We start from the raw sequence: 12,451 nt of genomic DNA, 5'->3' as shown, positions 1-12,451 counted from the left end.
TTTTTTTTTTTTTTTTTATCTATTTATCTTGATTTATTTCAAATTTTTAATACACGCATTATACTATCCTGCAAAATACTGGACAATTTCAACATTGACATACACACAGACCTTGGAAAAGAGTAAAAAGAAAAAATGTCTTTGATTAATAATAATAATAATAATAATAATACTTTTTTACAAAATTATTTTCGATATTGTATGGTGTAATTTGAAATTAAAAAAAAAAAATTCGTTTATTAACATCTACATTATTTTTTCTTTTCACTTTTTTCTTAACTTTTATTATTTATTACTACACTACTTACAATTCTTTTTTTTTTTTTCAACAAACATACGTTTCGTTTAATAAACATTTAATCTGTCCATTCTCTCCTCTATTTTACGTTCGTAGGTTTTTTTCTTTTTTATGTGTGTGTGTGTGTTTTTTTTTATATTTCCTTTTCTTTCTATCTTTCTTTCTTCCTTTTCTATACGTTTTTTTTTTTTTACATTTCTATATCTGTCATTTTGTTTCGTATAATTTTTAAATATATATTTTATTAGAAGATTTTTATTTAAAAAAAAAAATAAAAAAAAGAAAAATATATATATCTATTATATATACAATTAATTTCATTCTTTATTCATCACCAATCATATTGCATTCATCCAATGTTCACAATTTTCAAACTGATTCATAAGCCGATTATTTATATTTTTCACTCTCTTTTCTCTCTCTCTCTCTCTCTCTCTTTCTCTCTATTTCTGAATCTCTCTTTCTCTTTCTCTTACTCTCTATTTTTCTCTCATTCTATCTATCTGTACCTTTATCTATAATCATCTTCATTATTATTACAAAGTAATAATCTATTTTCTAAAATGATTTTCCACATTCAATATTTTTATTATTAATACCATCAGTTATCCATATTAAACAAAAACCAAATCATCCTCTGTCTATTTTTTTTATTTTTTTTTTTTTTTTTTATTTAATATTTACATAAGCTTTCGCTTTATTTACGTAATTCCGTAGAAAATAAAATAAAATAAAATAAACGAATTAAAAAAAAATAATAATAATAAAGAAATTATTTTAAAATAAAAAAAAATAAAAATATAATAAAAACAAAAAGTACGAAATAGAAATGAATTGGAGAGAAAATAAATATAAAAAAAAAATTACAAAAATAAAATAAAACACTTTCTCTCCCTTTTCCTACCATTCTCGAGGTAACACGACTCCTCTGTTTGACTCTTACGCCGTGAATTTGAATAAAAATTTTATATCGATTGATGAGATCCTTTTTTATTTTTATTTTCTTTTATTTTATTTTTATTTTTTTTTTTTTTTATTTCTTTCTCACTCTATCTCTTTCTCTCTCTTATATTTCAATTTCTAACTATATCTTTCTCTATTTCTCTCTATCTCAATCCTTTTCTATATATATATATATATATCTCTGTATTTTTTTATACACAAACCAAAAAACAATTTTTTTAAATAAAAAAAAAAAATAATAAGAAATTTATAATTATAATTTTCCAAATACCGTACAATGTTCCTAGAAAAATGATTTTCCAAATCGTTTGCTGCTTGAACTAAACTATTCCGAATCAATGTTATCTATCTATCTATCTATCTATCTATCTATCTATCTATCTTTTTATCTATCTATCTATCTATATATATATATACGTATGTATTTATACTTAGCGTAAGATTAGACTCGAGTCGTGTTTGCCTCTAATTGCATGTCCCAAATCTTTAGTATGATTGATCGTATCCTAATTTATCAATGAAGCAATAATTTTTTTTTTTTTTTAATTCTTTATTTATATATATTTTTTTTTTTTAATTTATCCCTATTTTAATCTAACCTTCTTGGCGATCCTCTTAGATGATGTTGTCTCTCTTTAAAGAAAGAAAGAAAGAAAGAAAGAAAATAAATATAATAATAAAATCAAATGAAATTACTTCGATTTAAAAAAAAAAATAATAAAAAAATAAAAAGATGAGAATATTCTATAAATGATGTTGTCTTAATTACGGTGGTGGGTATGTTAAAAAGTTTTTATGTAAAAATGTATCGATGTTGTGCGTGTAGGTGTTTACGGGGATGTACAACGTGTGAAGATACTTTACAACAAGAAGGACTCGGCACTGATTCAAATGGCCGAACCTCATCAAGCGCATTTAGGTAATTTTTTTTATTTATTAATAATATATATATTATTAATTATATTATATATTATTATATAGTATAATTGTTGTATTTGTATATTATAAAATATATAATATAATTTAAATTATATTATAATTAATTATTGTATAATAATTTATTATATTAGAGAAATTATATAATAAATTTAATTATTTGTAATTTAAGTTATTAAATAAATAATTTCATATAAATTTATATATAATAAAAATTTTGTTTATATATAATTGTTTTAATTGATTATTTAATCGTTTATTTGATTTATTTAAAATATTTATACAACTTGATTCATTTTAAATCAATTATTGGATTTATTTAAAATATTTAAAAAACTCTATACCATTTAATGAGTTATTTGATTTATTTAAAATATTTATACAACTTGATTCGTTTTAATGAATTATTAATTGATTAATTGAAAATATTTCGAAAATTTGTTAAATTGTTTTACTGAATTACTAAAACGTTATTTCTTTTTCTTTTGTGCATAATGAAGCGATCACCCATATGGACAAATTAAGAGTATTTGGTAAGCAAATCAAAGTTGTGTTAAGTAAACATCAAACAGTTCAACTACCTAAAGAAGGACAACCGGACGCAGGATTAACCAAGGATTACACGAGCAGTCCTCTTCATAGATTCAAAAAACCTGGCTCTAAAAATTATCAAAATATCTATCCACCGAGTTCCACTTTGCATTTATCAAACATTCCGTAAGTAATAACTATTTATTTATCTTCTTTTTTTTTTTTTTTTTTTGAAAATTCCTCTTCTCATATTTTTTTTTAAATACGTGTGTGTACCTTATGTATACAATAATAATATTATAAAATTTAGAATTTGATTTAATTTCTGTTGAAATTGAATTAATGCAATTTTTGTTTTTTTTGTTTTCTTTTTCTTTCTTTTCATATAATAAACAGAGCTACGGTAACCGAAGAAGAGATCAAAGATGCCTTTAGTAAAAATGGATTTAACGTCAAGGCCTTCAAATTCTTTCCAAAGGACAGAAAGATGGCTTTAATACAACTACTTAATATGGATGACGCCGTTGCAGCTCTCATCGTAAGTATTTTTATTACTTTTTTTGTCTCATCTTATATATGCGTCTTTTGAATTTTTATTATACTTTCATCAAAATTTTTTAAATAAATGCAACAAGACTCGGTATCGTAATTCTACTATATTAATTTTTCTTTTGATATCAATGACAAATTTATATTATACACATTTTTATAATAATCAAAATTTCTTAATTACCTTGTTGCATTGTAAATATACTCTTTGCAAATAATTATTGTTATATAATTTTTTTTTTAAATCGTAAACTATTATTTCTCGTAAAAATCTATAAAAATTATAAACAAATTTTATCTTTTTTTTCTTTTTCCTTTTTGATTTGATTAATCAATTCGATACTGTGTTGTTTCAAATTATAAGTGTAAAAATAATAATATAATCGTGGAAAAAAAAGAAAAATTAGAATATTTCAAATAAAAGAACATAAATATATTTCTCATTGGTTGACAATTAATTTGTTTATTTTTTTAATTTTTTTTTTTTTTTATATTTCACGTATGTTGTACGTTTGTTCGTTTGTTTGTTTTTTTTTTCTAGAAAATGCATAATTTCCAACTCAGCGAATCCAATCATCTTCGAGTATCATTCTCGAAGAGCAACATCTAACAAGAGACACTGGTTAGCTAGCAGCAGTGGTTTCAACCCTACGCCCTTGTCCACTATTGGTGATCAAACGTGCTCTAGCAATTAAATAATAATAATAATAATAAACGGCCTTGTCAAGCCACCACCTCTTCTAACTCGTCGTCCCTTCAAAGTTTTAAGGCCACTGACTGTTATTATAATCTCTGTGTACATAAGACGCGCAACAAAACCCCATTTGGATTAATAAAAAGAAAAAGAAGAAGAAGAAGAAGAAGAAGATGAAGCAAAAGAAGAAGATGAAGAAACAGAACAAGATGATAAATAATAAGTAAAAAAGAAGATGATGATGATGAAGAAGATGAAGATTTGAAAGATATTGCAAAAACACAAATATATTCAAGTGATTTTGATGATAAAACGGATTTTGAAGAAATTAGAAGCTAATGAAGATAAAATAAAGAAGAAGAAGAAGAAGAAGAAGAAGAAAAAGAAAAAGAAGAAGAAGAAGACATATTGTTCATTTTTACTAAAAAGATGATCACATAATGAGGGAACATCCTTCTCTCATGTTTTCACCTTCTTTTTTTTTTTTTTTCTTTCGTTTTCCTAAATAACCTGCTAATAATAATGTTGATGACAAGAAGAAAAGCTCTTATATAATATAATTAACATTTGAAAAAACAAAACAAAACAAAAGTGCGTAATCCGAAATTATAAACATAAATTTGTTTATGTTTATAAACAAATTTCATGGACTATATATACATATATATATATATAGGTTGTCACGTCTCGTTGGCTAAGAAAGGTTGAGATTGGTTTTCACTCTTTTTCTTTTTCTTTTTCTTTTTTTTCTTTATATTCTTTTTCTTTTAATAAGCAAAGTGTAAAACTAATTAATTAGAAACTAAGAGATAGAAGAAAATGAAGAGAAAAATATGAGATAGAGACAAAAGAGAGAGAGAGAGAGGGAGAGAGAGAGAGAGAGAAAACAGAGTAGAAAGAAATGTAAATTCTTTATGAGAAAAAAGAAAAAGAGGGCGTAGGTTGAATGAATGAACACCGCATGCTTAGGTTATGATAAGAGGAAGCCCAAGTATTAACGAAAAAAGAAAACGAGAAAAAAAGAAAAAAAAAAAAAGAATAAAAATCTACAATTTATAAAATGATTTCAAAATAGGTTTTTTCGAATGAAGAAAACGAACCACGGGGTATTTAAGTAGAAGTTTAAAACAACAAACAAAAAAACACAAAAAAAAAAGCGAATGATTATTATTAGGTTAGGAGAAGCAGAGGAGGATGAAGAGGATGAGGAGGAGGGATTTTTGTTAGAAGAAAAGGATTAAGAGTTAGAACAATTTTGATTAAAACAAAGGTGGGTTGGAAGGTGAGTTCATTCATACCTCTCTCTTTCTCTCTCTCTCTATTTCAAACATTTAAGTATTAATTCCTCCTCTCTCATTGTAGAGCGTGAAAGAGAGGGAGAGAGAGAGAGAGTGAGAGAGAGTAAAATAATGTATCTGTCTATTTGATAAAATACTTTTTCCTTTTTTTTTTTTTTTTAAGTATACATCTACGTTTAACACTTTTTTTTATTAGTTTAAACAAACATATTACAATAAGAGAGAGAAAGAGAGTGAGAAAGATAGATAGATAGTTAAAATCGAGTGACCAATAAACAAAACTCCTCTTCTTTTTCTTCTTCGTCCGACCTCTCCAATTAATTAATAATTATAATGATGATGATGATGATGATGATGATGAGGATGATGATGATGATGATAACGATTTATTAAGGGATCTTTTAGAATTGTGTGAGTTTTGTTTGGGCCAGTCGAAGGAACCAAGTATGTTTTAAAGCATGATTTAACAACAACAACAACAACAACAAAAAGAAAAACAAACAAAAAAAGTTACAAACGAGTATCTTAGTAAAAAAACAAAAAAAAAGAAAACAGCAACAAAAGATTACAATTACAGGTTCTAAACAGGAAAAAAAATGATAGTAAAATTTGGGCATATTATTATAATATATAACATATAATAATCCACGTCCGATATTACTGAAATACCATTTTACTAATACACTACTATTACGACGACGTATAATAATAATAATAATAGCGATGATAATTCTTATAAAAATTTATTATTACTATTACTATTATTATTATTATTATTATTATTATTATTATTATTGTTGTTATTATTATTATTATTATTATTAATATTAGTATTAATAATTGAGCGAGTCGTATTATTACTGTATAATTAATTAATTGATCATTTTTACACGGGTATATTTGACGATAGAAAAAGAAAATGGCGGTGCGTAAAATTAACGATCGTGCTATAATAAAAAAAAAAAAGAACAAGCAGATCGATGATAATGATGATTATGATGACGATTAAGGGAAAAGAAATTATTCTTCTTTCTTTTCTTTTTTTTCTATTCTTTTTTTTTATTTTTTTTTTTAGAAGAAAAAAAAAGAAGAAATTATTTTGGATCTTTAATGAAATATTAAAATAAATTAATTCTCGCGCGGATTACGCAAACAAAAAATGGAGGTGGGAAGGGAAAACGTTAGGGATGCGATTAAGGGTGTTAAACGAAAATTGCGTGTGAAGAAAAGAGAGAGAAAGAAATAAAGAGAGATAGAGAGATAGAGATAGAGAGAGATGAGTTTTAAATTTCGGACAATTAATTCGTGAAAAAGACAGAGACAGCATTAAAAAAAAAAAAACCAAAAAAAATCTAACCTAATAAAGAGGGAAAAGAGAGAAGACCAACACCATCATCAGCAATACCTTCTTGATTTAATATAATCTCGTTTGTTAATCACTTTTTTTTTAGAACAAGGTGCTTAATTAATTAACGAATGAATTAATTAATTAAACTAATCAATCAATTAATTAATTGACGCTTCCTTGAGCCAAACAAAGACCAGTGTTGTTTGCGTGAGTGCATGTATGTACGTATGTATGTGTATATGTGTATATGTTTTGGTATGTATGCGTTGAAAATCGTCAGTCATTTAATGGGGAAATTGTAATAATTGCAATTTTTCTCTATATAGTACGAAACACATATTTCATAAAATGATGATATATAGCGTTAAAATTATTTGCCGCTGCTGAATTTCACTCGTGAGTTTTTTTTTTTTTTTAATATTCTCATATTAATATTACAATAAAAAAAAAAAAAAATAAAAACAATAAGTTAAAATCTTCGCGATTTTTTGCACTTTTATGCGTATATTATAATACATATATATATATATATATATATATATATATATATATATATATATATATACATATGTATATATATTTTTTACGTCGTTGCAGGTGATATTTTTTTAATAATTTATATCTATTTCGGCATGCCGAAAAGTATTATCAAAACTTACATATAGTTTTATACACACACGTACACGATACATACATATATCTATATTATTATTATTATTACCTATAAACAGTTAGAAATATAATCTTTTCACGTATTCACGTCCACTGATAGAAGAAAAATAAAATTTATGGAATTGTTGAAACTTCGAAAAACAAAAAAAAACAAGGGTCTGTCTCATAGAATCGGAAATAAGGAACGTAAGGAAAGAAAAATTGTAATATCCGCATATTATTTGTTAACCCGTTATATATTTTTATTGCTCAATTTGTAACTTCAATTTGTCCTTGATACTTTGCTTAAAAAAAGAAAGAATAAAAATAATAGGAAAAGAAAAAAAAAACAAACAAAAAAAGAGAAATACAAAAAGATAACCGAGAATTGAATGAACGAACGTATGAAGTAAAAAAAAAAAATGAAGAAATATTTTTTATTAATTTTTCTTTTGTTTTTAATCCTTTGACTGCAACAAATTATCTCGCACGTGGTGATGGAAAGATACCAACATCGACAAACGTAAATCGTTAGAGTTTTTCTTGAAAAACAAAAAAAAATGGGGTTGGTTGACGGGTAAGAAGGTATAGGAGGGTTGATTATTTTAGAAACTTGTCTTCGAATAATTTTTAAAAGTGTGAGTGAATGAAAGAAAGAGAGAAACAGGGGAAACTACGAACGAACGAATTGCGGAGGAAGGGAAAATGTTAGAAGAACAAAATTGTTAATCCGAACGAACATATCGCCATTATTCAAAGTTCTAACGCGTACGAACTAAATTCTGGAATTATATTAATCGCTATTAATAGAAGAAAATAAAATTCAATAAATAATAATAATAATAATAAAGTAATAATAAAAAAGAAAGATAAAGATAAACAAAACAAAAATAAATGAAATTAACAATAGAATGAAAATTAAAAAAGAGAAGAATAGAAAAAAAAAAAAGAAAATCGTGTGTACGTTGCAATTACAAAATGGATGAGAAGCAGATGCTAGAAAAAATTGTTTAAAAAATGATATATAGATGGAATACATACAACAAACAAACAAACAAACAAAAAATAAATAAATTAATAAATAATAATAATAATAATAACAATAATAATAATTATGCAAGCTAAGTATCACATTATAGGAGAGAGAGAGATAATCGAGTTAGTAATTTTAAACGTGCTCGGATATTATAACACATTATTAACAAACAAATAATAATAATAGTAATAATAATAATAATAATAATAATAATAATAATAATCGACCAAATAAAATCCTGTTCCGCGGTTCTCATAAACGACCCCGTATTTGTCATCGTGCGAGGGGTGGTTGGGAGAACATTAAACAAAATTTTTTGTCTGATCGACGACGTTCCGTTGGAGTCAATTAAAAAACTTATTGACATATATATACATATATATGTTGATGATTGTAGAAAACAGAAAGATAGAAAGAGATAAATATGGATAGAAAAGGAAAGAGATATGTAGTAGAGAATGGTTAATGAATGGTTTTTTGTATGCATGTGAGAGAAAGAGAGAGAGAGAGAGAGAAAGAGTCCGAATGAAATTAAAAAGAAAATGGTGAAAAAAGAAAAAGTAAGAATGTCAGTGTATGAGTGTGCTTTAGAATTAAAGATAATTCAATATACACAATGTATTGATAAAAGTTGATAGAAAATGATGTATTATTTAGATAAAATGAAAGAAAGAAGAGAAAGAAAGAAAAGATAAATGGGGGCTGTAGGGGGTGGCACTTTTTAAAATGTCGTCTAAGGATAGAAAAGAAAGGTTTAACAAAAAAGCGAGTGCCGGCCCGGACAAGGTTGTGCCAAAAGTTAGGCTAGCCCATATAACTGTAGTTGAAACAAACAAAATGGTGGGCAAGTGAAAGAAAGAAAGATGGAAAATATCTCGACAAAAATACATTAAAGAAAAAAATATTTAAAAAAAAAAATTAAAAAAAATAAAGGGTGAAAGAATGTGAGAGAGAGAGAGAGAGAGAGAGAGAGAGAGAAAAGGGATAAAGAAAAAAAAATATTCCTTAAGAATTACAAGGAAGAAGATCTTTGGAAATCGAACGATCATGTATTTAAATTATATTTTATGGTATTTTGTGTAATACTGTATAAATATATATTATATTATTGCATTTTATATATTTTTTTGTTCACAAATTATTTATATTGGATTAGCAACTAAGTAATCGCGGATTTTGTCGATAGATGACTTTTTAAAATCAGCAATGACTTAGTTACCAACCCATTATTTGTTAATATCATAATCTTTTCTTAACAATTGTCAATTCTTGTTTGTTTCTTTTATTTTTTCTTACTTTTTGGTATCCATTCATACATACATATATATATATATATATAGATCGTTACGTATAATCCTAAGATCAACTTCCGGTGATTATATAAGCACCGACCAATCATATTAGATTAGGGGTAGTAGAGATCTATGAAAATATAGCCGGCATGAGCGAAGGGGCCAGTATTTTGCATCATCTATCTATTTGATATTATGATCTGTCTTTTTTCGAATCTCTTCGTTGAATATAACGCGTTCTAAAATTTCATTTCTTTTTTTTTTGTTTTTTTTTAAATTATTATTTTAATTAAATAAGATCGATCGATCTATCATATCTAAAAAAAATAAGTTTTTACTTTGTATTCTAAACAAGAAAGAGGAAAATATAATCAAACGATATATATATATACTAATATATTTATATGCATTTACTTATCTATGTATATGTATATTAGTATATATTTGTTTGTTTGTACAAGATATACATTTATATATATATATATATATATCTTAATGTCGAATTTATATGAAAAAGAAAAGAGAATATTAATTAAATTGTCATTCTAATTACACACTAAATAATTACACATTCTACACATACAAACACACATATGTATATATATATATATATATATATATATATATATATATATTATTTGTTCGCATATCGCAGTATTTTTTACATGTATGTATTTACATAGTATTTCCTTGATTTTATTTTTATTTTTATATCGAAAATACGTTTTCGTTTTAATTGCATTTATTTTCTAATAGAAAACTTTTTAAGATGAAGAACAAAAATATGAAAAAAAAAAAAGAAAGAAAGAAAAAGAAAAATCTTTTCACTCGAACACCCATTACTTTCTCAACTTGTATTTTCTATGTTTGCTAATTAGATTGAAAGTTAATTTCATTAATTAGATTGAAAGGTAATTTTAATATTTTTCATTCATTTTTTCTTCTTTTATTTTTTTTTTTTTTTTTTTTTTAATCACATATCTCGCGCCCGTACTCTGACAATCCTGAACATTTAGTAAAAGTAAAAAAAAAAAAAAAAAAAAAAAAAATATAGAAAATAATTTAACACACAAACTACAAACAAAAATATATACATATATAAATATTTAAAAAGTAAAAAAAAAAAACAAAACAAATCTACTTACATTCAAATGTAAATCCTTTGCGATTATTATGTATTTATTGTACACACACACACAACACATACAAACAAACACATCACAAACAAAATCGAAGTATGATAAATAAATCCTTTGTTTTAACCAATGATCTTCTTACGCGTGTTCGCCTTAAATGTGTGAATGTAGATGATTAGAATTATAAACAATATAAAATGAAAGATTTACTAAAAAAAAAAATATCAAAGAAAAGATTAATAATAAACAACAGAATAATAAAGAAGAAGAAGAAGAAGGAATAAATGTTATAACACAATTGCACGTATTTTATACATATATACATATACACATACATATATATATATATATATATATATATATATATACTTTTTTTTTCCTATATATATATATATATCTATAGTTATGTATATATGAAAAAATAAAATTGTTGTATTCGACATATAAATACATATACATACACACTGTCACATAATCGTACCTGAAAACGCTTATTATATATCGTCACTAATTTTCCATCTTTAAAAATACCAGTTAAAAAGTTTATCAAATTTATTTACATTTGATTTCTACAACATTTATATAAACATTTATTTATATAAATATATGTATACATTTGTCTTTGTAAAAAGATGAATGAAAAGATAAAATTAGCCGTGCTTAAAGGTGAACATGCGTATTACAAACACACGCACATATAACAATACCTGCAGAAATACACAAATTACAACACACAACACAGTATAATAATAAAAAAAATTACACATATTCCTCCCAATAGTTTATACGTGTATTAATATTATTAATATCGTAGAAAAACGTGTAAACTGTATAAAAATCATTCGATTATTCTAAAACAATCTTTCTACTACAGGGTGTACTCTTTAAAAGCTTGCGAGCTTTTCTTTCTCTAATAATAATATATATATAAAAAGAATAAAATTAAATATAAATAAATATTATCGAAGCATAAATTAGCTCGGCCTTCCTCGTTTAATAAATACAGAGACACCCTGTAGACAATTTTATTTCAATAAAAAAAAAAATGAAAATGAAAATGAAAATGAAAATAAAAATGAAAATGAGAAAACAAAAAATGAAAATGAAGAGGTAAAAGGGAAAGGGTTGTTGTGTCGTCGCGTATTATAATACACAAACACACACAAAAACACTGACCTACACATTCACACACGCACACTCTCATAAATACATACAAATATATGTAAAAGAATAATACACTAGCTGAGTTGAGGGGGGCCGAGGTGAGAGTTGGAATAGCCAGCACTCGCTTTTAAAAAAAATGATAATGTCACGGATGTTTTTCAGGCTCCGAAATTTCTCCAATGACCAAAAATTAAATTTAAATTGAAATTTTATCATTTTGAAAAGAAGAAAAAAAAATAATTTATTTTTCATCAATATGAGAAAAAAAAAAAAGAAAAGGAAAAAAAGAAGAAATAAAAGAAAAGATACTCCTAATTGAAAATCAATTATTATTATTATTATTATTACTATTATTATTATATTATTATATTATTATATTATTATTATTATTATTATTATTATTATTATTATTATTATTATTATTATTATCAGGCCTTTCCTCCTCTTTTAATGAAATTAAATTGCGTTTTGTGTGGTAAATAAAAAATTATGAATAACAAAAAAAGAAAAAAAAAGAAAAAGAAAGAGAAAAAATGGAGGAAATGAACGAACGAT

At 24.6% G+C, this 12,451-nt stretch overlaps 1 protein-coding gene across 10 annotated transcripts in view; it reads left to right on the top strand.

Moving 5' to 3' along the window:
* The window catches only part of heph (polypyrimidine tract-binding protein 1 heph), a 407,327-nt gene extending 400,707 nt beyond the window's left edge, over positions 1-6,620 (top strand). For all 10 annotated transcript variants that reach the window (XM_089172852.1, XM_089172851.1, XM_089172860.1 and 7 more), the window contains 4 exons: positions 2,088-2,180; positions 2,698-2,914; positions 3,125-3,266; positions 3,819-6,620. In XM_089172852.1, coding sequence (XP_089028978.1) covers positions 2,088-2,180; positions 2,698-2,914; positions 3,125-3,266; positions 3,819-3,887 — 521 coding nt within the window. In that variant the 3' untranslated portion in view covers positions 3,888-6,620. The remainder of the gene's footprint in view (positions 1-2,087; positions 2,181-2,697; positions 2,915-3,124; positions 3,267-3,818) is intronic.
* The last annotated feature ends 5,831 nt before the right edge of the window (positions 6,621-12,451 follow it).

This window comes from Polistes dominula, unplaced genomic scaffold, assembly GCF_049000335.1.
Source record: "Polistes dominula isolate Pdom_NZ unplaced genomic scaffold, Pdom_raw_medaka contig_23, whole genome shotgun sequence".
Lineage (NCBI taxonomy): Eukaryota > Metazoa > Arthropoda > Insecta > Hymenoptera > Vespidae > Polistes > Polistes dominula.
The sequence above is the reverse complement of the archived record's forward strand: the minus strand, read 5'-3'. Positions and strand labels throughout refer to the sequence as shown.